This window comes from Cygnus olor, chromosome 14 (genome assembly GCF_009769625.2).
Source record: "Cygnus olor isolate bCygOlo1 chromosome 14, bCygOlo1.pri.v2, whole genome shotgun sequence".
Taxonomy (NCBI): domain Eukaryota; kingdom Metazoa; phylum Chordata; class Aves; order Anseriformes; family Anatidae; genus Cygnus; species Cygnus olor.
Genome location: NC_049182.1, coordinates 347,011 through 374,402, shown reverse-complemented (window position 1 = coordinate 374,402; position 27,392 = coordinate 347,011). Strand labels below are relative to the sequence as shown.

Sequence of the window (27,392 nt, the reverse complement as noted above, 5' to 3'; positions counted from 1 at the left end):
ATGGTAGTACTCCCTCTCCATGACTCAGAGCCACAAACAGGGAACAAGAAGTGACAGTCAGCGAATTCAGCCATCCATGGCTCCTATGCGCACATGTGGGCACAGATACAGCCCTATCATTTGTTCCCACATTTTCACTTCATTCGTTCTCTGGGAATGCATGAAATTCAACATTTGAGTTCTGTGATTATCTACCCCTGATTGATCTACTTTTGGTGCTATACCTCTTCCTCAACAGGACTCCTAAGTGCTTCCAATAAAGATAACAGTTCGGGGAAAATGTGACATTTAGACTGATTAGTGTTCCCACATATTGTACATCGTTTAGAACTTTGTTAGCCATGAGCATTGGTAGCAGAAGGGACTGTTCTTTCATAAAGGAAAAGGGAATCCCTCTTTTTCAGAGTCCTAGCATTAGGTGTGCAAGTGACTAAAGTCTCTCCTGTGAAACCCAACCTTGCAGTGTTCCACACTGATCTGCCGCCCTCCCACTATTTCACAGGACAAGACTGCTTATGTTTATGTTCTTGTCTTCAGTTGTATCACAATAGCTCTACAAAATGCCTGCATTCCTGTGGCGTGAGACGTTTTCTTTCCCATATGGTACTCAGTGTTTGTACTGTTACACCTGGATTTCTACTTTTGGAAATCTCCAGAAGGAAAGACAGGATGTGAATATTAAATAAGGATATAAATGCAATGGAAGAACATCACAGACAGGATAAATATACAGAATGTTTTAGGACATTGGCCAGGTCTATTCTCTCCTTACACTGAGAGACCAATTTTTAAACGAGAGAAAGTAACAATTGCGCTACTAGAGAATAATTACAAAGAATACCTTGAGACCACAAAAAAAGACACTATGGGGAGCCTTAGAAGTCTTGTACGACTTCTCAAAATGCTAACATTGTAAAACTAATATTTGTATGTCACTAGTATTTACATCTAATCTACCTCAGTCATTTGGTAAAACAAACCTGGAAAATTGTTAATTAATAAAAGATATCACGTTATTGCGTCTTATTAACGTTCATATAGTAATTACAAAAAACACAAATCCATCTGTTAAGTAGTCAGCAAACAAGACAAATGACTGTGTTATGTTAAACAGATTATAAAATGCCTCAGGGAAGGAAATCTAATAGCCCTGACCAAATCATGAATCAAGCAACAGCCTGCTCTACCACATGGGTTACACACGAACATAAATACGTGCATGTGCTCATACACAGATCTGCCATTCTCAAAGCCATTTCCTGCATTACATATAATAACAATATAAGCAATGAGGTCAGAACGGCATTATGTATAAAAGAGTCTACATTGAAACATGATAATGTGATCATTAAGATTTTATTGTCCTTCAAGTAAAGTAGTTCCTAAAACAGAGAGCTATCCCCACCAAGATGAGACTGAAATAATATGCAAAGTAATACTAAATCCAATTGCCCCTGTCCATATGGGAATACAGTTACTTTAATCCAATTTAACAAACAAAATTGATTTTATTCTTTTCATGTTTTTGAATGATTTCTGAACATTTAAAGGAAGCAACATTCTTGCACGAGGAGTAATTGATTCATTAGCATGAGCATCAACAAACCATTAGTACGTTTTCTGGACATTCAGCATAGTACTGAGGCATAAAAAACACCGTTCTTCATTCTACACGTTTGAAATTGTATGCCAGTTTGTATGTAGTCTTGCCACAATTATTCACCTAAAACAAGTAATTGCACTAATTAAAGAAAAAAGGCATTTGAGTAGCACATTTCACATGGTTATCATGAGTTCCCATATATTAGCAACCCATTCAACCTAACCTGTAGCAATACACACCAGTACTGCTGCAGAAGGATGTCCTGAGACAAGAGATTACATACCCAGCTCCTCCCCAAATAGCCAATATTAACTCCTACAGGTCTTGGTCTCCCATGTGCTTGCTTGAAACACTTACCATGCTTCATCTCTCTTAGCCCTTCCACTCCTGATTCTCACAGTCACTTATAACTAACTGAAAAGCCTATTTTATGTCTATCCACACCCCACAATACATCTGCTAACAGACTATAGCAAAGAGGTTACAATGTTTAATTATCCTGACACCCAAATTTACAAGAACAAAACAACAAGGGTATAACAGCAGTGTTTCCTTCACTCCTGCCCTCAAAAAATGCACCAGAAAAATATGGCCACAACCTTCCATGAAAAATATTCTCCATGGTCTTTTCAGTCATATAAGTATGAAATTTCATCAGTGTGAATTTGGTGGCTCTTAAGTTTAGACAACCCAGAGTGTGATGTTAAGCACAGAAAACTTGACTGTCCGTGGGGACTGTGGACAGGAACCCAGCTGTCTTATTTCAGCAAGAGACATGTCAGCCCCTTGTTCTTAAGTTGCTTCTGTTTTTCCTAATTGGATTATTTGATTCTTTTTTTCCTTCAATTATTCTATCACTTAAGACTTCTGATTAACAGTTTGGACAGCAAGAAGCCTGAGCTGCTATTGAGTTAAGCAGTCAATTAGCTTGTTTCAATGGAATAACATCTAACTATGTGGCAGCAAGTCAAAAAATGCACCTTGATGATTTCTCTTCATGGGTTAGTGCAGTGGTTTTGTTGCCATCTGCTTGTGTGTTGCCTAATCTTTCATTTCATCTGAGGAACATAGAATTTAAAGGCAGAAACACAACAAAAATAAAAGGGAGCCTTCTGATCAGTCCCTGCGTTTGAAAGCAAGAAAGGCCACTTTGTTTTGTTCTGAAATTTCCTCTTCAGGCATGTTACTTAGAAACCAGGTTAAAAAAAAATAATATCAGTTTGTGCAACTGTATTGACACCCCCCAGCAAACAAATACATCTCTCCAACCAACATGTTCCATTACTAAAAAGCCCCTTCCTAGCAGGGTGCAGGCTGCACCCTCTGGCTTGCACACCTGCAGGCTGCTGCAGTTGCAAGATCCTTTCCAGTGCCAGTGCTTCCATAGCCCAAGTCCCTGCAAAACTGTTCCCAAGCCTCTGCAACGACTGCCAGGGAGAAACAAAGAACAGCCGTGGCTTTAAAGACTGTAATCTAGTCTGGACTGAGACAAAACCCTTAGGAATACCCTTGGCAGGGGAAAGCCCAGCCCCTGGCATGGCCAGGATCAGGCACCGAAGGCATCTCAAGGTCACAGCCTCGCCAGTTGTGCCATTTGCAGGGGCCAAGCCCAGCCTCAATGCTTAAGAAAATAAAATTTAAAATAAATAAATAAATAAACAAACCAACCAACAACAACAATCAATGAGCCATGAAACAAAGGGAATTAACACTGCACATGAGCTGCCACAAGTCAGCTCTGCCGAGCTCTGCCCTGGGAATCATCCCCAGGCCCTGCACAGTAGTGTGGCCCCCAGCTCCCTTTGCTGGAGCAAGCCCAGCAGCCTGCAGAGCTGCCCCCATGCCCCGCATACTCTGCAGCCCCCAGGGGGGCTGACCTGAGCACTCAGGGAGATGCCTGCCACCCCGACACAGCAAGCAAGGAGAAATGTGGAAACTACAGAACCACCTTGGGAGTGCACCAGCCCTCACCAAACCACACTGCAACACCAAGCGCTTGGCACACCTTTGATACTCAGCACATGGCAAGCTTCCAGCCTCTGGCTGGCAAGATGAGCTGACACTATTTATTTGGGTGAAAACACCACTTGTCTTTAAGGTGCAGAATTGATTCAAGGTATTTCTAGAATGGGAGCTTACACGGAGGGAATTTCCAGTAGGTTTTATATAAAGCATAAAGGAGCAAACACAGCTTAGAGATTTTCCTGGGGAAAAATAAAAGTTACCTGGAATGAATAAGAGGGAATGAAGCCAGAACTGAGCACACGCGTACCCAGGGGCCACTCAGGGCTGACCTCTGACTTGCTCAATGTCACAGCTTCCAGCTTGCTACAATCATGTGCCTTTTTCTGTGAAAAAGGAAAAAAAATCCCCCTTGTCATAGTAAAAAAAAAAAAAAAAAAAAAAAAAAAAAGACTAGCAAAGACAAGAAATCAAGAGATGCTGGTCCTGTTCCTGATTCTGCGGTGGATTTATTTGGTGCCAATCTTGATCAAGTTGATTGATCTTTCAGACAATAGAGACTTTGTGCCTAAGACACAAATAAGCAACAGCAGAATGCTTGGTCCACGTTCACTACAGTATCCAAGATTTGCTGCCCCAGGATGGCCAATCCCTCCACGCTCACTACACTTCACAGGTGATTGGGGGGGCATGCATTTACAGTGCCATGTAAGTATGTAAGTATCAAAGTACCACATACTATTTTAAATCACTTTACAGAAAGAAGAAAATGTGTTTTCCAAAAAACGCACTGCTTGTTCCATAAAATTCAGCAACACACATTTCTTCTCGCTCTGGCTTAATGCCCCAGCTCACATCTGCTCCCAGCAGACCTGGTGTGAGTTACGGCAGCAGCCACTTCCCAGCATCTCCCCGTGGGCGGGCACAGGCCTGGGCCAGAAGCTGGGGGTGCAGCGCTCACCAGTGCCTCAGCCATCCTCAGCACACCCAGACCTCCTCAGGGGTCGATGCACGTCACACTGCACACTGCTGGCCATTAATCAGTGCTCAATGACAGCCCAAAGTCATTTCAGTTTTCATAGCTACCAATAAAAAGAAACTGCAGTTCAAACCTCATGGTGTAAACGTTGCTCAGACAGTGACTGGTTTAATAAGATCAGAGTATTGACTGATTTCTACTTACAGACAAAAAAAAAGAGATGTTACAGTAGCTAAATCACTGTGACAGAGTACACAAAACAAGTATCCAGGTAACCAAGGTAATGGGATCCCTAAGCAGAAGAAAGAAGAAAATAACAGACTGATTTCATTAACTGTTAGAACTCAGGAGAGAATTTGCAGCTAGACAGATGAAAGAAAAAGAAAGAAAGAGAGAGAGAGAGAAAGAGAGAGAGATTCCTCAGAAACCCAAGACCATCTCCTAACACTTAAAAAGATGACATCCTGATTAACGGTAATTACCTCATCCATTACATCTCTGACTGGAAGTATGCAAAGCCCAGCATTGCTTTGCTCTAGCACCTGCCCAGCTGAGCACCAGCTCCTTACTGCACTTGCTCTTAGAAAGCTTTCATCCTTGTGTGCATGAGAAATGCATGCCAATATATTCAGAGAGAGATTTCCTGCTCACTGAGATGATCAGCTCATGCCCAGCACATGGGGAGATGTGACATCTCCATCTTGTGGCTCTTTTATAGTAACTACTAGGAGATGGGTTTTGTGGGATTCAGTGAGTTTCTAACGTGGAGACACTCACCACACAAAATACATCCACCATATTATCTGCACCAGACAGCAATGCTTTGCTGGGGTTGGCCTAAGTCATATCTACTGTATTTCTTTTTCAGCTACCTGAATGACTGTGCTCCAAGACAGCTGTTTAATTTGAATATTATTACACTCAGCAGACTAATCATTGCAACCCCATCCAGAACATGCTTAATTTCATCTCCAAAGTGTATGCCGGAGTTGCACATCACTCTGGGTTAAGGAACGAGACGCCCTCAGAACACAAAAAGGGAGCAGCTCGGCTCTGTGCAAGGTGACAGCTCTCAGACCGGGGCAGCAGGCAGCCAGCTGCGATCTCAGCAGCGCTGCTGTGAACATGGAGCACCTGCTCCAAACCAGCAGGAAGCCACGTTTGGCACAGTGAATGCCACCAAACAAATGCATATGATGGCAGACTACTCCCCTACCATTCTTGACTGTTCCTATGGCTTTCTCACCATTTCCACCAATTTCAAGGGAAAAAAACAGAGGCAATTAAATGTACCCTTTACTAAATATTTTCAAATAAATGTTCCAAACAGCCAAATATGTTGCTCTGAAAAATTAGGATATAATCAGTATGGGTTTATGCTGACTCCTGCCTCTCTGTATGCAGCACTTTGTGGGACTGCAGCTGCCAGAAAAAACTTTCACTGTGCCCAGGAGACAGCATGGAGAGATGTCTGGCTAATCATCATGCACCAGGTTCCCCAGGGGAATGAGGGTTCCACAGCAAGGGCCATCTTCAGCCTCCTCAGCCTCCACCCCCTCCTGCTCACACATATGCTGCCAAAACAGCAGCAAGCATAGGCAACAGATGGTAAGGTACTCGGGCTCCAAGGAACAGCAGAGAGCATGATGCAGCAAGTTGTCCTGAGGTCTTTGGGATCCCATTTTTCTGTTGCAGGACCACTGTAAGGAATGTGCTTCCCAAGCTCTGAAGTCCACTTCAGCCTCACTGTCCAAGAAGAACCTTACCAGCACTGGGGTATGCTTGTATGAAAGGGCACACTGACGTTGCATGAGGGAACACACATGCCAACAGACGTGGGACTGATCTGTTTTTCTTGCATATGCAGTCATGAAAATTTTCAGGTATAGGTGCTTCACAGAAATACACAAAAATGCAGGTCCCTGAATCACAGCCAGCCTCCCATTTCAGCTTTGGATGGTAATTCAGTCTCATGGCAGGTGCGTAAAGAAATGCACTTAGGAGCTTCTGAGCCCAGTAAAGGCTCACTCAGCTACAAGTCAAAGGAGAAACTTACATTCTCTGGACAATGAGAACAGATTAAGAACTGATAAACCCCTTGCTTATGTTTCAGAAAGCTGATTTTATAATGCCTAATTAAGAAAATAAATATTCCGTTCCAAACTAAGAAAAAAGGAAAAAAAGGAAGGAGGAAAATACAGTGATAGAGCAGCTCAGCTTTTTGATACAAAACATCTACGCCAGAGGCACCATGTCTTGTTCTCAGCTCTACTTGCAGTCCCTCCTCTGTTCTCTTCTCCAGTTTCTCAAATAATGCATAGCTCCTTCACAAAGATGTTATGCAGATTAATTAGATAATGTTTAAAAGGCCTTTTTGAAGCTATTTAGCACTAAGTGCTGTCATTATACAGGTGGGCAGAGCAGCTGGAATAGGCACAAGGGGAAGATATTTGTGTCAGAGATCAGTCACCACGAAGTGAGAAAAGCAGGCTGGGCTCAGATACACAGGAACTGATCCTCAGTGAATAAACTGGGATGAACTGAATACTGTAAGCCAGAGGAGCTGAGTATCAGCTGCTCCCTGTGCAGTCGGTGTGGTCACAGACATTCAACAGACACAATCATGACTGGTCAGTACTGTTCTTTATGCTGAGGAATCCAGCCCATAAAAAATAGAGCAGTCCACACCAGAAATCACCCATGGTTGCATGTACTGACACTGGAAGAACATTGGACAAGAGGGAGATCCAGGAGTCATGTCTCAGGTCCACCCCCGACCAGCTCTTCATCCCGCTGCTCGTGGCCGTGCACACACTCGCACTCCTCTCCCCTAAACACATCAGGTCCTTGATGCGGACAACCCGCGCCTTGGCCCAGTGCTGACAACACCTCTGCTTACATACAGACAGCACTCAGCAGCTGTGTGGAGGCCTGGCAGTGCCAGGGAGCCAGCTGCACCCAGTGTCCCAGCAGCAGCTCTAGGTGCAGAGCTCCCTCCCTCGGGGCGGGGAAAAAAAAAAAAAAGAAAAAAAAAAGCAGCCAGGAACACTGTAAATGGCTCTGCACAGGGTCAAAATCTGATGAAGTACACAGGAGTTTGTAAGAACTCACTAACCTAAGTTATTATCATACTGCTGAATATGCATTGTCCAGACAAGAGGTGGCCTACAACAACAGCCAGGTGACCACTATGCTGGAAAATGGAAATAAAAATAAATAAATAAAAGAGCACTGAGCTATACACTGGAAAATGTATTAATGAATATCATGAACTTGCAATTGAAAGGAACTGCTGATTGTGAATAAATCCTCCATATGGCTTTACAAAGCTGATAAGGCATTCATTTCCCAAATATAGCAAGATCAGTCCATGATGGCCAGTTTTTCTTTTATAATCCACATTAGAAAATCATTTAGAGTATAGCATCATGGTTTTTTAGATTGCTGTCAAATAGTCACTGGTGTAATACAAACCTCCCACAAAAAGAATATGGTCTTGTATATTGTAATTACACCTGCACATCTTCACCACGATATCAAAACACGTAAGTAATTTCTGCAACTTTTTTTTTGGTGATCTTGTTTCAACAAAGCTGCCTGCAGAGAAGAGGAAGGTTAAATCTCAGACTATTGCTTTTGTGAATATTTTCGTTGAGTCAATATACTTGGACTCCTGGCCCTTCTTGCACTCTGCCAACGCAGTAATTTGAAATTCCTAGAGGGGTTCAGTAGAGAGAGCACAAAAATGAAGAAGCTGCAGTCTATTATTGGGTATTTACCATCTAGTTCTGCCAACCCAGGAGAGCAGCTAAACATGCCTCTAGCTCTTATCATAGTCACTGGGCTGTAACTAGGGTTCGTGCTGAAGGGTGGCCTCCGTGCTAATGGGAAAACATGCCCTCACTGTGGGGCCACTGGGCAGGAGAGTGAGTTCAGCAATCCTGCCAAGGCACAGGACGATGATGTTGTGGTGAGAAAAATAGAGACGACTTCCCTGCTTTTTCCTTACAGGTCAGTCACCCTCACCAAACTCACCATCCTGCCTTCCCCAAAAGTTCTTAACTGCATTTCAGCACGCAGAAGGAGAAAATGGATCTGCTCGGAAGCACAGACTCCCAGCCAGCTGCTTTTCCTCTTTCTAGCTGAGGTTGCAGGGCTGCACAATCAGGTCTCTTCAGAGTGGGAGGATGACAGAAGGTACCTTTGTGCTGATTTGAGGACTAACTAAATATAGATGACACAGGAACACTGGGAAGCTACAGCCGAATCCATCTGTAGTGACATAGCAGAAATATTTCTAGAGCCTTGGAAATATGTTCATAACTGTGCTCCTTCTTGTTGTTGGAGATGGTTTGATGTGTAAGATTGCAGGAAGCATTAATGCTAGGCAGCTGGTAGACCAATGGTTCCAGTGTTTTTTGTTACCGTCTCTCATGGGCCTGGCCATCCACTCCTGAGTGGGCAACCTCTGCTTTTGGCCGGCCCAGTGAGAAGACCCGGTGGAGGACTTCTGCCGCCCCTCCCCAAGGAAGCCTCCTCCCTCAGTGCCGCAGGGAAGGAGCTGCAGGTCCCCTCAGCCCAGCACTGGTGCTGTGTTGTTCCTCCTGGAGACACCAAGAGCTCAAGTGTGGAATCAAACAGTGAATGAAGCACAGAGGAATCATCCAGAACACTTTCTCTCACCTTCAACTCTCCGCCCACCAGAATTCAGTATATTAAGGAGAGAGACTTCAAGCTGAGTTCCTAATGACACACTAACATCTTTCGAAGTGGCTTGCACACTTTTTCCCCCCACTGGAAGTGCTCTAAGAGCATTACCATTCAGATAAAAAATATCTTACTTCATTCTGTGGCAAAAATTATACTGAAAGTATGTAATTGCAACTATAAAACTCTGTATCTGTGACAGCAGAAACAGCCTTCTTTCTCTTTTATAAATTCCTGAAGATAGTATAGAACAAAGTAAAACCCTGTAAGAAAATATATATGTATTAGTAATGAATTTTTTTCTTTTCCACCCCTAAGAGGCCTTGACATGGACAGAGGAAGAAAAAATGCAGAGCAAATGCAATTCCCACAGCCAAGGAAAGATATTTCCAGCTCCTGAGTTATTGCAACAAAAATGCAGGTGCACCAGTCATCCTTAATGCAGAAAACAGAACCATCTGCACCACTGATATGTCTAAATACCAATAATTGAACCTGGCAGCTCTAGAGCTGGGCATCTTGCCAACTGGTGAGCAGCACAACTGCTATTAGAGCCCCCCCCTCATATCCTGTTCAGGCAAAGTTGATCATTTCATAAAAGAAGTTCAGGCAGGGCCCTGTTCCTTTCCTTTTTCTCCTCCTCTTTCACCACGTCTGGCGCTAGGCAAAAACTGCCTCTAGTACCTCAGGAAGACCTGGACAGCACTGTAACTCTACAAGAGTAAACACAAATGAATAAATAGAAATGGACATAAAAGAAACTAGGCTTTAAGCTCTCTGGGAAGAGAAGCTGGTTTCATACACTACATTTCATGTTGACGCCATGCCTAATATTTTGGATAGGGAATTTGCCAAGCTACAATCCATTTCTTAGTGGCTGCACAAGATTAACCTCAGGTTATTGTCATGGAAAGAAAAGACCAGGTGCTTGGATTCCTGCATGTGGTGCAAATTCTGATAAACATAGACTTCCTCTAATCTCAGTTCCTGACGTTCTTTTCTAAAGAAAAAAAAAAGGGTTGATAAAACACTTGGACAGAAATTAAAGAATTGCTAGATCAGGGAATGCAATTACTGTCGAAAGCTCAATCTTAACTCAGTGTTCTCCTCCATCAGCATTAAACTAATGGCTTCTCTTCATGTAATTAGAGACTATTAGTTACACCAAAACATATCTGCATACATACAAAATGTTACTGTATCTCTAATGCATATACCATTTTTTAGTATTAAAGCTGCTTCAACTGTAATATACGTGGCTTTTACTCCAGGGTAATTCAGGACTTCAGTGAAGCTCCCAGCTGCTGGTGCCTGATTAACTCAAGTCAAAGCCATGAGAATGACTCACCAGAAAAATAAACATGCTTGTGGTAGGCACATTGGGAACAAAACTGACATACCAATCCTAAAGTATAATATTCATCATAATACCTAAGCTAACATCTCCAGAACTGAACTAGTACAAAATTGGCCATTGTAGGTTCACTGCAGGTCAAGGCCTTTGGCTGTGGAGCCCTGCCATCGCAAGAGCACTCCAGAATCCCAAACAAGGTTTGTTCTGCAAAGTGCCTGTGCAGAGACAATAGGGAAGAAGAGAAGAGGACACAGAAGTTTGCCAGTGCTCAGTTTACCACCTGGTTCCATTTAACTGATGGTTTAAACAGCCAGGAACAGAGGCTTTAAAACACTTTAAACACCTGCCACACACTCTTCCTCTTCACTTTGGTATAGCTGTTTCTTCCAGAAAATTGGAAGAATTGGAAGAATTCCTATTCCACTGATCTTAATAAAAAGAGAACTTCCTTTCTGTGGTGACTTATAGAGCATATGGGTAAAAAAATATTTTTATTTTTCACATCAATTAATCAAAAATATTCCAGAGGCTAACATCTCAGCTTATAGATGCCTCCTAATGTAGAGTTTAATTTTAAGGTGTCTCTGGCTGAGCTTTCATGTTAAAGACCCCCCTAAAGTGATAGCCCCCTAGCTTATTAAGTGCACCTTTGAGCTAAGCTTTAAAATCAGTTCAAACAATAAGTGATTAAACATCCTGGCCTTCACATCATCTCAGCTACTGCCTCCAAAAATGCCAATGCAAAGGTTGGGCACAAACATAGTGTAAAGAAACAGAGAACTCTTAAAGGCTTCAGAGAAAATTTACTTCAAGGATACTTGAACACAGGAATTGCTACATCCTTTAGTAGCCTTTCTGAGGCCAGGTAACCATTCGCACAAGTACTCTTGTACTTGTACAGTCTTGTACTTGTACTGTACTTGTACAGTCTCAGAACTTTTAATTTTAAAGTCACATTTTGTTCTCTAGATGACCCTGAAATTTGCAAGTATCAAGACATTCAGGAAATAGTCTACTTAAAAATTGGTTTCATTATTTAGTGTATTTTTTTCACTAAAGCAGTGCGTCATTTTGAGCTAAAAGTCAGTTTCATAAACTGCATTGATTATTCAAGTGTGTGTTTGTTGCTCACCTTGTCATTGAAAATTTTATAAATCAAGCACTGGATAACGTAAATATTTAGTATTAATGAGTTGAAGGTGAAAGTATTCCTAAAGCAACAGATTAACTTCCTTAAACTTATCCCATTAAATGAGCCAAGTTAGCTCCAGAGTTCTTATACCAAAGCAGATGCTTTATGACCTTTTAGAGCTCAGCCTTTGTCAAAATAGTGATACTGAATACAGACCACAGGATAGACACTTGTAAAATGTATTTGTGTGACCTAGAAAGATGAACAGAGCCCTCACACACCTGAATACAAAGAGGTAAGGTTTAAAAGTACATGGAAGGACTCACCACATCCCCCAGGCAAGTCCAGCAGGCTTGAGCAGCATCACACTGCTAGCATGTTCAGCAGTGCTTGTAACAGGCAGTTGTGCATTTTACGTGACCCCCACTGCACACAGAGGTGATGATGCCAAATCTGAAATGCACTGGGGTCAGGGAAACACAGGAGCTATTTAACTGAAGACCAGTGAGTAGCTGTGTCTTTCAAGGAGCAGGGATCAGAATTAGCTTATGTGTTCCCTCATCTCTACACTATGCAATTTGGAAGTACATGTAATTCCTGAAAAAAATGTAGATATGCTTTATGTTTAAACTCCCCGTAGAGCAAACCTATACTGCTGGCGGGAGGAGAGCTCACTGCCACAGAGCTCCCCACATACCTACATCTGATTTGTGAGCAGCAGCGGGCACCACGTTGGGACTGGCCTGAGAAAACATGCAGCACCCTGGTACTCCCCTCAGGATGACTCCAGCAGGCTCTGCCCTCTCTCGGAGGGATGAGAGACAAAGGCTTTCTGTCCCCACACACCCAGCAGGGGGAGCGGGGCTGCGCTGCAGGCTGGCACCCACCCTCACCACGCACAGACACTGCCCTGTGCCTCCACTGCAGCTGCGGCTCATGCATAGCCCTCCCTGGGCACGGGCAACAGCCGTTGTCCAGAGGCCTTGAAAGAAGCATTCAAATATATAATATTTATCACATTGATTTTTTTAAATTTATTTTTATTTTTTAATTTGTTTATTCAACTGCCTTTTCAGTTCTTTTCCCCCACTCAGCTCTTGAGCACTATGGCTACAGATGTTTGAACAGTGGCTGCTCTGCACTCGGAGCAGTTCACCAGGGTGACTCTTCAGAAGGAGAAAGAGCTGCAAGCACAGATCAGGACCAGCGGCTTAGAATAGAAAACGTTTGAGCAGCATTATTAGAGCAGCCACTGCTGGTTAGCAGTGGTGACAGCAGAACACGTGGAGCACCCACAGAGGCCTGTCGAAGGCAGGTGATAACGTGCCTCCCTGCCAGCAGCTCTGCTGGTGATGTAGGAGGGTACCTGTGTGTGCCAGCGCAGCACAAAGGACTCAGAGCTACTGCACATCTCTCTCTTTTGGGACAAGCTCCCACTACAGATCCCAGAGCCACCCCAGGAGCCCAGCCTGCACAGCCGCTTGGCTCAGTTCTGCGCCTGCTGGGAAACCCAGACCAACTCCAGCAACTGCACGCAGCTGCAGCAGATGAACGTACCTGCGGAGCCTACCTGGCCACACCGAAGAGAATCCCTTGTCCTGGGCATGCTTTGTAATTGCTCTTACCCTAGGTGTTAACACTGCAAGGCTTACTGTGCACTGAAAATGACCCCTGGAGGAGAAGAAAGTAGGGAAAATGACAACAGTTTGACTAAAATAAAGTTTTCAGGAGGGTGGGGGTGAGGTAGGCTGACTGCGTAACATCTAACAAGCCTGCGTTTCTCACCGTCTAGGGTGCCATCCGACACAGCCATGACCATGCATGACAGACAATATTCAGCAACACAGGAACTTATGACTTCAGCCAGAATTCCTCTATTGTGCCTAGAAAATTGACCAAAGTAGGGGGACAGATTCATACAAAAGCACAAACGGAATTTGAGCTAACAGCCATTGACCCCCAGGTCATAACACTAACACATCAGCAGGCTGGAATGCAGTAAACATACAAGATATATTCTCTGCCAGGGACTGATGATGTTCTTAGTTACAGCACCAGTTCCCTTCCTGGCTACCCCACATTAAGGGAGAATAGAAAGGACTAACAAGAATAATAGAGTTCAGAAAGCTTTGTTTTGTGAATTTGACTGAACAAGATGGAATACAACATTACGATAAAGCCAACGCTGAACAATTCCTCTGCAGACTATGTAGTGGAGACTGAATATCATTTTAACTTGCAGATATGTGTTGTTAGCAATAAACAAACTTTAAGCATAAAAACAGCTCAGCACTAGAACTGATTACCTGCAAAGGTAGTTATCTGGCATTCTTTGAGGTTTGACAAGAACCCATTAAAAGTATCTGCTTTACCAGAATCTGTTGCATACAAAGGTGAACTAAGAGACCTCCCAAGCTCTTACCAGCCCTCCAGTCTTTTATAACATCTGTGTTTCCATGTTAACTGCAATAATTATCTCTTAGTATTGTCGCTGAAGTCTAAAGAGAAGCAATATAACATGACCGTTTTCTCCTGTATATTTCCTGCCAAAAAAAAATCTCAAGTTTATTTATCATCTTATTGCTAAATTACAAGAGCCTATGGATCAGCTGGATGTGAGTAAGATTCCAAACTAAATCTGTCATGGATAAAGATATTTTATAAGAATCCCTGTACTGCATCAATAGTACCAATAAGTACAGTTAATCCTGCTAGGTGACTCTCAAGGGACTTCTCAAACCATTTTTTCAAATTCCTTCCAAAACACCATTATGACGTTATCTTCTATTTATTCATTATCTGCTATCCATGTTTTCTTCTAGCCCTGCCCCAATACTTTGATCTCAGGGCAATGTGGAAAAATCCAGACCATAGTATCAGCAGTCCCAATGAGTATAGTTCAGAATAGGTAAAATATTAATAATGCCATCTCCCAGAAAAGTCATGAAATGACTAATTTAACAGAAGTGCCAGATACCAGCTAAGAGGGCAGTAACTGCAGCCATGATGATAACATAATAAAGACAATAGAGAGGTTAACTAATGAGACTCAGACCCAGATAATGCCTTGTGGTAATTGTATAGCAAAGACTTTGTTTTCCATTTCTGCAGCTGTGATTCATGAGGGTTGTTTGTTTTGTGTCTTTTTTTTTTTTCCTTTGCCCACTTGTTATTCTCTAACATGAGTCACATTTGTACTATTTCTCCCTTATCATCTGCATTTAACAACAGCTAAGATTAAGCATGGCAGGGTTTCCAAACCCTTCATTACCAGTGGTGGCTACTCTTTGTTTGTACTGCACAGAGAAGTCTGCTCTACCCTTCACGTGCATCTCAGTTTGGAGTATATTGGATGTCTCTTATTTGTATTTTTTCTATTTTCCAAGCAAGTAAAGGTCTATCCCCAGTACAATGTGACACTGTCTCCCTCCTACCACCCAAATAAAAAGAAAACTAGCCAGTATAAAAATTCCCGATTGACAACCACAAACCTTGTGCTTGCCCTTCTACTGATCCTAATGTATTACCGCCATAATTTTTTTTTCTTCAAAAAGCTCCTTGATTTAGTCACTCTAAGTTATTTGCACAAATAAAGAATGTGCAGGCGTGAGATGCAGAGTAATGCCACACTCCTGGTAAATTCTTCAAATCAAGAAAAATTGAGATTTGTTGGTGCAGAGCAAACACTAAGTTTATTGCTTGCATCAATACTGCTTGTGCCTACTCACAGCACCAACTGAACTCCAAACCTTTGTCTTAACTTCTCTGCATGTGTTCAGCAGACACTTCCTCAAGTTTCTCATGTACTTTTGCAAACTAACAACTAAAGAAAGTACTATAGTTTCTTATTACATTGTTATGGTGATTAGAGTTGATAAAATAATATAAAACCTATAGTACATATTTTTTCTGAACCTAGTTTGAAATGATTCTTTTAAATACGTTTTAAATTGCTTTGTTCAGATTTTTAGGAAGTATTTCTATAGTATTGCAGTATTAAATTTACATCGTTATTGTTCTGCTATAATAAAAAACTATCTAGACTTTAACAGCAAATTCAGATATCAGATGAAGTCTTTCATATGAGTTATTTACATTTGAATCTTTTAATATCAATTGCAGTGTTAGTGAATGAACTGAAAGCAGACATTTTTATTGTTTGCAGATTTGCATCTGCAACAAACTAATGCAGTGATACACTAGGATCCCACAGCTGCAGCAAAGAATGGCTACACTCAGCAGTGCCAAATACAAAGTGATTCCAGACCTCCTACCTGCTCAACCAATGTTAACCCAATTGGAAAAAGTTTGGAAGTTACTGAAGATGTATGCAAGTTGTTGGTCTGACTGTCAAATGAATAATGCAATTAAAGATCTCCTAAGCACATTAACAGGTTTTAAGGTTAAGAAATAAATATTACATCTAAACTTCAGTTGAAGCATTCAAAAGAATTAACACTTCTACAGAACAGCCAACTTTCCAAAACTGTGCTCAGAAAAGAGCACAAAAATACGTTTCTATTTAAGTTCTGGAAGATAAGCATATGTATGACTAAAAGTATGACAATTTTGACCTCAGAACTCACTTCCCACCTTTGTGCTTGCTTCCTCATCTGCAGGAAAAGATATTGTTTTTCTAATTCAAAGGCATTTTTCCTGAAAGTTACTTAGCTAAGGATTTAAACAATCTTTGATATCCTTGAGTTGAACATGTTGCAGAAATTAAAAAAGGTCAGTTTTTGGATGGGAAAAAAAAAACCACCAAGTCTACTGGATGCTGCAGCCCATCCACAGTTCTGAGCAAACATAAAACTAATATATATGTAGTTCTGTTAATGTACTAATCACTCTATTATTTATTGGAAAAGGGTTAAATTGTAAACATTAGAAGTCCACAGTGCACACTCCATATCAAAAGATATTTGGATATATTTGCAGTGCACACACCACCATGAGAACAAGGTAGAACCAAATAGTTGTTTTGCAACTTAACAGATCAAGAAATACTTTTCTACAGCAATATTCCTCACTGAAACGCAGTTCAGAACTAACATAAAGGGTCCAAAAGGTTGACTCAAATTCTGTCAAACTCTTAATACTCAGTCAAGCTACAGGTATGTCTTTAGGTTTAATGGGACAAAATGAAGGCTTGGCATGCACTGGATTCCACACTATTTACTCCACAATCCCATTAGAGACATCACGGGTCCTGCAAGAACCTGGAACAGGAGAAAGCTGGTTCTGCTCTACAGGAATACAGCATGCCCCTTGCCAAGAACCCAGGTCTAACTGACAGACCTCAGTCCAGACAGAGCAGGTATTAGAAAGGTGTTCAGAGGAAGACCTTTGTCAGGAAGGGGTAAGTACCCAGGGTGACACACTGAGGCATACCACTGTCAGGCTGAATGACAGAAGCAGCCTTTTCTGTTTGACAGGCTCAGACATCCTGTTCATTCTGTGTTTTTGGAGCAAAGCCTGGCTGAAAGACTTGCCAAGGGAGTCCTGGGCTCTGTGCTGGCCTGTGCAGTATCTGAACCCAGTCACTGAGGCATCACAGCTTCCCTCCATAAATAGTCCTGTCCATTTGTGAATGTTAGCGCTCCATTAGAGCAAGCCAGAGATACCAAAACGCAACTTCATCAATCCAATGTGTAGGTACAAGCACTAGATCCTGCTCTGCTGGACCTTATATACAGAGTGTTCTTGTCCACCCACCTGGATGCCATCCAGCGCAAGGTGCTCTAGGTCATCCTGCTCAGCAGGGGGTTGGACTAGATGACCTTCAGAGGTCCCTTCCAACCCCAGCCATTCTGTGTTTGGCCTTTTTAGCCACTCGGAGGACTGAAGCAGGAGACACGCTCTTCCCTGGGTTGTCTTCTCAGTTCTGCTAGTGATTTAGCCTGTAACAGTCATTTCAACTCTCCAGACCTCGGTTTCACCCTTAGTTAATGATATGCATCTGATAATTGGTATGAGAAATAGCTCTATACAAGTTTCTCTTTTTTTTTTAATGTATTGTTTGCAATGGATAAGAATAGATAGCATGCCAGTGTGGTATTCTTTCTTGAATTCTTTTTTTTTTTTCTTTTTAGTACTCCCCTAAAACAGCGAGGTCCACTTCTCCATTGAATAACCTATTCCAGTAGAGCAATCAAAAAATTACTTGTTTAGAATATTTTAAGGAGCAGTGCCTTTGGACAAAGTCAAAATGAAAACAAAAGAAATTTTCAGAGACTTTTTTTCAAAGAAAGAACTCCAGAGTTAGTCTGAATTGTTCTAAGGAGATAAAATTACCCCAACAGATTTCAGAGGAAATTAAATAAAGCAAGTCCACACTGTCTGCTTGAACTGAAACATAACCTAGATAGATATAATAATTTATCCTGGAGTGTCATCATCTAATGCCCAGTCCTGCCTGCTTGATCCTTCCACTCCATATCTTCAACCCGATAACATTCTCAGTCAAGCAATCAGGAGCCTAGGCAAGGTATTCCCCCCCATGCCTCTTTTTAGATAGATCCACACATTGGGCAGAGATTGAAGCCAATCATCTCAAAAACGTACTGTGAGCATACATCCCCACAGTATGCATCTGGATTTTCACATTGTTCATGGATGAGGTTGGTATTTCAGTCTACACAGTCTTAAAATAGCCAAATAAGTATGTTGAAAGTTGAGTGAAGGGAAGGTTGTTTTTCCTTACTAAAAAATCAAACAGCTATAGTTTTTATACCAGGATTTCTCTGGTTGTTCACTATATCACATTTAACCATTGTTTGTTCCTTCTTTTGCTTTTATCAGGTTTAAAACATTTTTTTTTTTTTTTTGGGGGGGGGGGGCGGAAATTTTCTGTTCATTGAGGTAGCTAAGACACAGAAAGGATAAGACTAAAATTATTTCTGATGTTTTTTTTTAATCAAGCTGAATGTCAGAATTCGCATCATCTTTCCCGGAAAACAGGTGGTTCAAGTGGAGATCCTGCAAAGGCACAGCACACCTGAATCGTATTCAGATGCACAACACATGTGTATTGTATATCAAGTTAACAATAAAATCCTCATCAGATATCTCCTCTCTCCCCTTGTGTTCATCTTTGTCCACACAAAACTCTCTCAGACACAAACTCAAGCAATTGACCTATTTAAGTATAGAGAGACCTGTTCCAGGGCTGCTTTCAAGCTGCTAATTCACATGCTTTAAGCTAGACTATGCATGCAATTTCTTATTTGCCACAGCTGTCCAGCACCTCCCCAGAGCCCTCCCTCCTGACAGTGAACTTGCATCATGATTTAACCAAAAAGAAGATGCAGAGCAGACTCTTCCTGAAGATCTCCCCCCCTCTGAGACACACTCCGCCATGTAGGTACAGATCAACAGCCTCATTTATACACCGATTTATTTCACAGGAATCTTTTAAGTAAATAACTGATAATAACATGGTGTCAAGTAGTCATTGTGATCACACAGGATGGCACATTACGCACCACTCAGGAAGGAAAAGGGCTCTTGACAGAGGTATCTATCCTACATACACTGCATTAAAGCTGAAACATTTTTCAGATGGAGTGTTTTACGAAACACCATAGAGAAATATCTAATTCAACCATCAAAATTAAAGACTTCTGAAATACTCCAGTGTGTGAAACACAGAATGCATTTCAAGCCACCCATAAAAATAGTTTCACTTGACAACAGTTATTTACAAAAAGCAATATTAGGAACTCTTCTTAGGACCAAAATGGAAATACCCACAAACCCTGCCCCTTTTCTCTATTATCCAAGCCTTTCACAACAAGGAATTCAATACTTAATATTAAGAATACTCTTGACTAATTTTGGAGAAAAAAGAGTTTAAAGACTCAAGTTGGCACTGAATCCCTCATCTGAGGGGTTAAAGATCCCATAGAACCAATTAGAGAATAATTTATGATTAAATCCATTTTCTGGCACCCTCAGCAAAGACAGCATCATGAGACTCATCTGTGAGCAGAAGACAGCACACGACACCCCCAGAGCAACACTGGCAACACTGGCCCATATCCATGTGTAACTTAAAATACAATTTGGCTCCTAATTTCTTCTTAGTACCTTGGGTGTGGGTAGCACCACGTAAAGTGAGACTTACCTTGTCAGTGACTGGGTTTATCTCCCCAAACTAACTATGGCTAGGGCAAGTGACAGAAAGTGCTGTGACTAGGTCTAGGAAAGTAGCATTGATCCTGCAGTTCTGTTGGGAACGAATGTAGATGGTTCACAAAATTGCCGGATCGTTCACATGCAGCACATGTGCATGCAGTCATATCACACCAGATTATACATTAGCATGAAAAAGGACTCCCTATGCGAGAAGCGTCACTGAAATCTCAGCGAGATGTAGACCCGATACTTTGCATTCCTGCCCACCAAACACCAAGTTCAAGCGCTGTCAATAACACCTCATTTATCCCAAAGAGCTGCACAGCTGTTTTGCTGAGACCTGAAAACAGGCTTTACTGAATCAGTGAAATAGCACGGACAACCAAATGCAGGAACCGCAAGAAATCATTTTTTAATTTTCTTGGAAATATACAGATGAATCAAGAGCCCCAATTACAAGCTACATAAACTTGTAAAACAATAGCTAGAAAGTCTTCCCTTAAGCCAGACCTGCTGCTTGCTAGTTTGCAAAATTAGCGCAGACTTGATAGTAAAACAAGCATTCACAGAAACAAAATCATTTTCTGCTAAGCCTTCAAATGCCTTTTTAAGCTTTTTGCCGCCGTTTGAGCCTTCTGCTGCGGTCAGCAGCACCGGTAACAGCCGCTCCCGCTGTCGGCGGCCAGAAGCCGATTTCTGCCGCCGCGCCCCCCCCGCGCCGCCCCGGGCAGCCGGTACCTTCCGTGTGGCAGCTGCAGGACAGGATGGAGGTGGCAGGCCTGAAGATGTACGACAGGTAACGAGAAAAGCATTTCATCTTCCGAAAACGGTAATTAAAAAGAGGTAATAAAACCATGTAAGACTAAAAAAAGAAAATCACTAAAAATCAAGGAAAACTTGCGGCAAGCCCGCCTCAAGCCATGAGGATTGTTCCGGTTTCCAGACGGCCTACATGGCAGGGGCTCGGGCTCGCCGCGGGGGCTGCCCGGCGGGGAGAGGCCCCCGTGCTGCCGGCCCGGCGGAGCCGCCGCGGCCCCGGCCCCGGCCCCGAGGCGGAGCGGCGCGGCGCGGAGCGGGGCCGCGCTGCTGACTCAGCCCGCCCGGGCGGCTGCCCCCGCTCGGCCCCGCGCGGCTGCCCGGCGGCGTTCCGCAGCGCCCCGCCGGCCGCCGCTCGGGGCCCGCTCTCGGGCGCATCGCCGCCGAGGCTCCGGGCGCACCGGGGCGGGCGGCCGGGAAGCCCGGGGCCGTCCGCGCTCCTCGGCGCCGCGGCTCGCCCCGTGCAGGAGCGAAGCCCAGCCTAACTATTCCCGCACCGAGGGATTTCCACGGCAACGCTGCTTACCGAGGGACGCGTTGCCCCGGCGGGTCAGAGCAGCCCGAGCCTGGCAGCTTCACGGCATCTCTCGCTCAGCCCTCCCGCATTCATAAAGTATTTTGAGAGCGGGGAGTAACCAGAAGATGAGAAAGAAAAAGAAAAGAAACGCAAAAACCCAACACCGCACTTAGAAGCCACAGAATGCCAATTGAGCCATACAGTAAAGATATTTTACTATATTCTGGACTTTCCTGTAGCAGTGCTCTTAACCCACACTCCCCAGTACCCAGTCAGACTTGCACTATTTAAGTGAAAGAGTTTTAAATCAATCTTTCTCATGTTTTCTGCAACTGCAACACGGTTTTTAAGGCAGAAATATCTCACAGCTGAGTGCACTCCAAACTCGGCACCTGCTCTGTAGCAGCCTGCTCAGGTGCACGTAGTGGAAAATATCACAATATCAAGAGGGCAGGCTGGAAGGACGTAACAGGATAAGTTGCTGATGCTCAAGTCCCTTGTTTTTCTGATGTTTAATTACTCTATGGACAAGTATTTTGTTTTAGGACCAAATCACTCAACACTGTTGCCTCGTGGAGCACTGAGTCTGTTTGTTGTTTGGTTTCATCATCCTGCTGCAGTCTAATCTTGCTGTCATTATCAGATGACAGCACAACTGTGTTTTTACTGGAGAGGTGCAAAGCACCTGTGCCAGTGAAGAGAGACGCTTTTCATTTCACTTTAATCTCTTTCTCTTTATTCAAAATACCCTCTCCGGACTTGTAAGGAAAACTGCAGGTCTGGGCTGCAAGCCATGCAAAGCCTTCCTGCTTAGGGAGGAGAGCTCACTGCAGTTGCATCACACAGAAGTGAAGGCTGCAGATTAACTACTATTGAGAATCACAAGTCCATCCCAGCAAACAGGTATGAAAGTAAAAGAGACAGGATTTTATAAAGCACTCTTCATGGCAGCTACCTTTATACGTTCGTATATGACTCACACAATGAGATTATTTAATAAACCATTCTGGAAACATAAACCACTATATCTGAAGCAAACACTGCTGTTTAACTGCACCCAGAAACCACATTCAGGTTTACCCAAGAAAGTGATAAACATCATCTCAAGTTGAAATTACATAGCAAAGTTAGGTGCGGTACACATGATTAAACCGTATCACAGATGCGAAAACTGCAATTACATACCTCTAATGATCAAAGCATTTCAGTTACCATTTTCACATACAACAAAACCTGGAAAAGACTATGAATTTCTAAGCAGTTAGTTGACTAAGATTCTGGAGCCAGGATATCTGTGGAGAAGGCTAGGCTATCCCAAAGCTACATCAGCTGAGAACAGTTCTGGAGAAACCATTCACCTTCTACAAAGAAAAAAGAGCAGGTATTACTCTTCAAGTTACAACTTGCCCATCCTTAGCATGCTGCTTATGCTCTGCAGGTGCATATCATGAGAAGAAGTCAGCACGCACTGTGGTTACCTGAGGATGGAATCTTCCGAGCCACACTGCCATACCACAGATACGGTCATTCACTATGCACAGACCAACCTGCTGATTTTCTGGTGTGGGTTTCCACACCTGCCAACACCCTACTACAATCAAGATCCTCACAGTCACAGTACTGAGTTCGTGTAACTCACTGTGGTAGCAAAGGGATAGAAGTTTATTCCACCCCTGGAACTTAATTAAATAAACTGTGTGGTATTGACCTGCCTCCTGTTTCAGGAAGGGAGAATAAAAATGACTGCCAGTCCAAATCCCTCAGCTGACCAGAAAGAGGCTCTCTTTGCCTCTGTGTTTAAGAGTCCAGAAAGAGATTTGTCCTAGCTCTGCTTCCTTGGTCACTCTCACAGCTTCAGGAGGAGGACTACATTTCTTCCTCAAACCCTGTATCTCTCCTCTCTTTATGTCTGTCTTTTTAACTGTATGTATGTATGTATGTATATATATATATATATATATACACATACATACACACACACACACACACATATAATCCCTGTAGTTTCTGTCTCTACCATCTAGTTATGCATGTAGATACATCACAGTCAGAAGTTATTCCAGAGGCTCTGGAATAAGTTCTGTCCACACAGAGCTGTGCATTGACTTGCTTAAGGCTTACTCAGAAACTCAGAGTCAGCTTGAAATAGAAGCCATATCTGAGACCTACACATAGGACTGAAGTCTGTAAATGTTATGCCTCTCTTCCACCTTCTATGCCGATGTAAATAGCTTCCATTGTATGACAGGAAAAAAATATTTTTTCCACTTGAAAGTAGACATGAACATTCCCTAAGAAACAGATTAATTCCACTTCATTAAAATCATGTACAGAAGAAGGGCAATCACTATTGTGGCTTTGATCTATTTAAATATTTATAGTCAGTTTTTATGTTCCATTAACAAACTGAGTTTCATTTCACATGCAAAAATCAGGATATTTATTCAAGCTCAATTAGCAAGCAACACAAAAATGAAACCACAATGTAAGAACACAAGCCAGGCTCTGAGTCAGCTTGGTGAGCCTGCAGACAGTCATGCAACACTTAAATCTTTCATTTGGAGCTATTGGTTATACCATTGGATGATATGGCAAACACAGACAATTGGAAGCAGATGTAATAAAAATCTCAGGTGCACTGGAAATGGCTGTTGGTCACAGCAGCTTGCTAGGACCTGATGACTTTCCGATTGTAAAATATTCCAGACACCAGGTAAAACATCTGACTGCATTAGGATCATTTTAACCTAGCCATTACTGTTTATGTGATATTTCTCCACTTGATAACTTTGCTGTATATATGTTTTACACCTGAATAACTTAATATGACAAAGATTGAAGTGCTGAATGCCTGCATGCCAGTCATAAAGCCTGCAGCAACTGTATGGCTGTATTCTCACAACAGTGGTAGTTCTATACTGCATATCTCGAGGCTCAAGCGAACTAGAGGAAATCTGACCTCTTAAATTTACACAAATCTGGTGTCTACACCTGATTACTAATTATCATTACATCAAAATAAGGCAAGATCTCTAAAACTGGTTTCCTGTTAGTAGTAATGAAATATAGTCAAAGCAGCGTGGAACACCAAAGAGAATCAGCAACATCATTTACTTCACATTTAACATTGAAAGCACTGTGTTTGTTTGTGCAGCTGAAAGATGTCCCAGGCCTCCCATCTATGCATAAAAGATCTCATTCATCCAGACAGTTGTGTTAGAGAGTTAAAGAATCCATTAAATCACTGGTTTCATCAGGACAAGCACTACACATTATGATACCATATTCAAAGACAAGGAAAGCAATAAACAAGAAAAGAACAAAATCATAAAGTTTGTGGGTATCTCTGTTTGTGTAGGTTTATGTGTGCATGGAAAAGAGCAAGCATACAGAATTATTCTCTGCATCATTTTAAAGCCAGAATGACACTGCGTCCAGCTGAAGTAGGCAGGCTTTTCTAAATTTAAAGATGCAGAACACCATAAACATAATAGTAGCATCTCCTTTCAACTTACTATACACAGCTGCAGGCATTCCAATAATTAATTAAATTGTAAATTCAGGATGCTTGGATGTTAACCAGAGTCCTGAAGGTCAGAAATGTGCCATAAACACTAGCATAAAGCTAACAAGTTAAACTTCTGGTAAAGGGGAGGCATCTGTGATATCAACATACATTTATGATACACTTTATGTGTATGTACATCTGTACACATACATGCCCATATTGTCATACAAACACATAAATGGCATAACAGCCAAAAGCTCAAACCCATACATAAAAATATTCTCCAGAACTTTCTGCTCAGTCACGGTGAGGCCATTTGTACATGTTGATGAGATCTGAAAGACCGATTTGACCACCTTTTCCTTACGGGTTTCACTGAATATAGCCTTTAAAGTATTATCTATCAGCCTCTTCCGTTCTGTGACTCCAGGATACCCTGAGAAAAAATTGCAGGAGCCTTTCCTTGCCATCATGTCTCTGGATTCCTTCAGCTTATAGCCTTCAGTTTATAACTGCTCTGCACATTGGAAGACAGAATTTCACCATTGTTTATCTGGCCACTCTACAGCACAAAACCATTGTCTGTACTGGGAGGGTTAGGAGAAGAGGGACTTGATAGAGAATTCAGTTATCTATGAGGGTTAAAGTACATATAGGGAACAAAATGTGAAATGGGGGGAGAAATAAATTAATGGATTAATGATCGATGCAGTAAAAGAATGGAAGATGAAAGTGTGAAATGAAAATAAGAACATGTAGGAAAATACCCAGTATGAAGCTGAACACAGAAGAGTCATCCTATAGGAGGAACAGGACAGCATGAAAACATTCAACTTTAAGGGCAGGAAAATTGAATGGATTTATTTCTTATCAATTGTCCATGTTTTTTGCAATCTACATGTTGGCTACACACAGAATGGGTATGCTTGTGGAAAGAGAAATGCCTAAGTGATTTAGGAGCACAAATCACCCTGAAAGTTTCTGGGTGTGAAGGGGGATGTCTTGGACTCCTAAATCCCCCAGCCACCTGTGCTAACTCCTCCTACATAGATATCTATCTGTGTAAGTGTGCACAGTGCAATTTATTTTAACTCCCAATACAAGAATGAGCAGCAAGTTAATACTTATGTCACCCAGAAACAGAACCCAACTGATTCCTATAAAGGATGTTATGGTGGGAGAGGCTATCTCATGATTCCCTGAAACATTCATGTAAATAAAAGCTCAAAGCCAAGGGAAAGTTATTTTAAAGACTATTGATACTGTTAAACCAAAATACCTTCAAACAAATATTTTGTAGTGATAGCTAATATTAGTTACCCATCTCTTTAAATGCACAAATATATAATGAAAGCAGAAGAGAAAAAAACTGTAACTTATCTCTTTGCCAGCAGTTTCACCCAACAGTATGCATACAAACACCTTGCACATTGGTTGAGGCAAGAAATACATGACAAACAAGGTTTTTCTGATCACGGCAACAAAAAAGGAAAAATAAACCTACCTTCTGTCACCCCAATATCAATAGTTCCTTTTACTTGACTAAAGCACCACAGTACATCCTGCATGAAGTTTTCAAATCCTGCCAAGGAAACATGCAGAAAGAAGATAAGATGTGATCACTTTTGTGTGTAGCTTGCCCTTTTTTAAGCAAACACACACACACATATAAATTGGCACATAAATATCTGCAATCCCCGCATGAAGAGAAATATTTTCTCACCTGGTATCATTCTTCCATATAAAATGCAAAGCTAACTCTGCAAAACTGAGAACATTATGCCCGCATTATGAATTGCCCGTCTGTCTGTTTTCTCCATACCATGTTAGGGCTATTTCAAAAATGGTGCAATTGGAGTCAGTCCCCTCTACATCACTGGCAGCATCACAGAAGAGTCAGGAGGCCCTGTAGTCACAGCCTTTGTCACAGCCTCTCTTCATCAGAATGCTAATGGCCCCAATCATTTCCATCACTGTTAAAGAGAGAGTGAAACAGACAAAAAGATAACTACTGCTATTACAATTTTATTTTTTTTTTCAATTTATGGACAATCTAGTTGTAAACTGCTTGGTAACAAATCCCACCAGAAGCCGCCTTACAGCACATCAGAATATTATCAAAATTTGCCTGGAATCAAAAGGGCACTGCAGTTGCTTTAGAATAATACTACAGTCATATCTATTAGAAGGCATATTAGTAAGCTGTAGCTCTCTCACTTTTTTGCTACTGTTGTAATACTTTGTTAAGACACTCCGAGAGAAATTCGGATTTTAACTACTGCTCCTCATTTTCTTGACAGCTCAGCAAAATTTGCCTTTATGTAATGCAGCTTTCACTATAACACAAAAAATCCACAGCCTCAAAAGACAACTTGCTTCCTTTTATCCAAACACACATTTTATCTCAAAGCACTTGCCAAACAAGAAGAAAGAAGCACAATGAAAGAAGCTAGTCAGTAACAAGTAGTATATAATGCTGACATGCTGAGCATAAGGGTCTGAAAGCTCAGTCACTTGAAGCTTCTCTCTGTGAAAGAACAGTTTGGTAAAAACATCTGAGATCTTATCTGTTTCACTTGTCACTGTTTACATGGTAGGAAATTTACAGTTAGGATCAATTCCTAGTACTTTCAGACAGGGAAGTTTCTCACTGGCTGGAAAATAATGATATATTGCCA

General features: G+C 42.0%; 1 protein-coding gene across 2 annotated transcripts in view; it reads right to left on the bottom strand.

Annotated features, from left to right (window-relative positions):
• Window positions 1-26,592, bottom strand: part of PPP2R2B (protein phosphatase 2 regulatory subunit Bbeta) — a 102,874-nt gene extending 76,282 nt beyond the window's left edge. Inside the window, exons 1-2 of one of the 2 annotated variants that reach the window (XM_040573394.1) lie at window positions 26,438-26,592; window positions 26,219-26,296 (exon numbers count right to left, since the gene is read on the bottom strand). In XM_040573394.1, coding sequence (XP_040429328.1) covers window positions 26,219-26,296; window positions 26,438-26,447 — 88 coding nt within the window. In that variant the 5' untranslated portion in view covers window positions 26,448-26,592. Of the gene's footprint in view, window positions 1-20,611; window positions 20,906-26,218; window positions 26,297-26,437 lie in introns of those variants that run through there. The other variant, XM_040573396.1, reaches the window with a different exon arrangement.
• Between the last annotated feature and the right edge of the window lie 800 nt (window positions 26,593-27,392).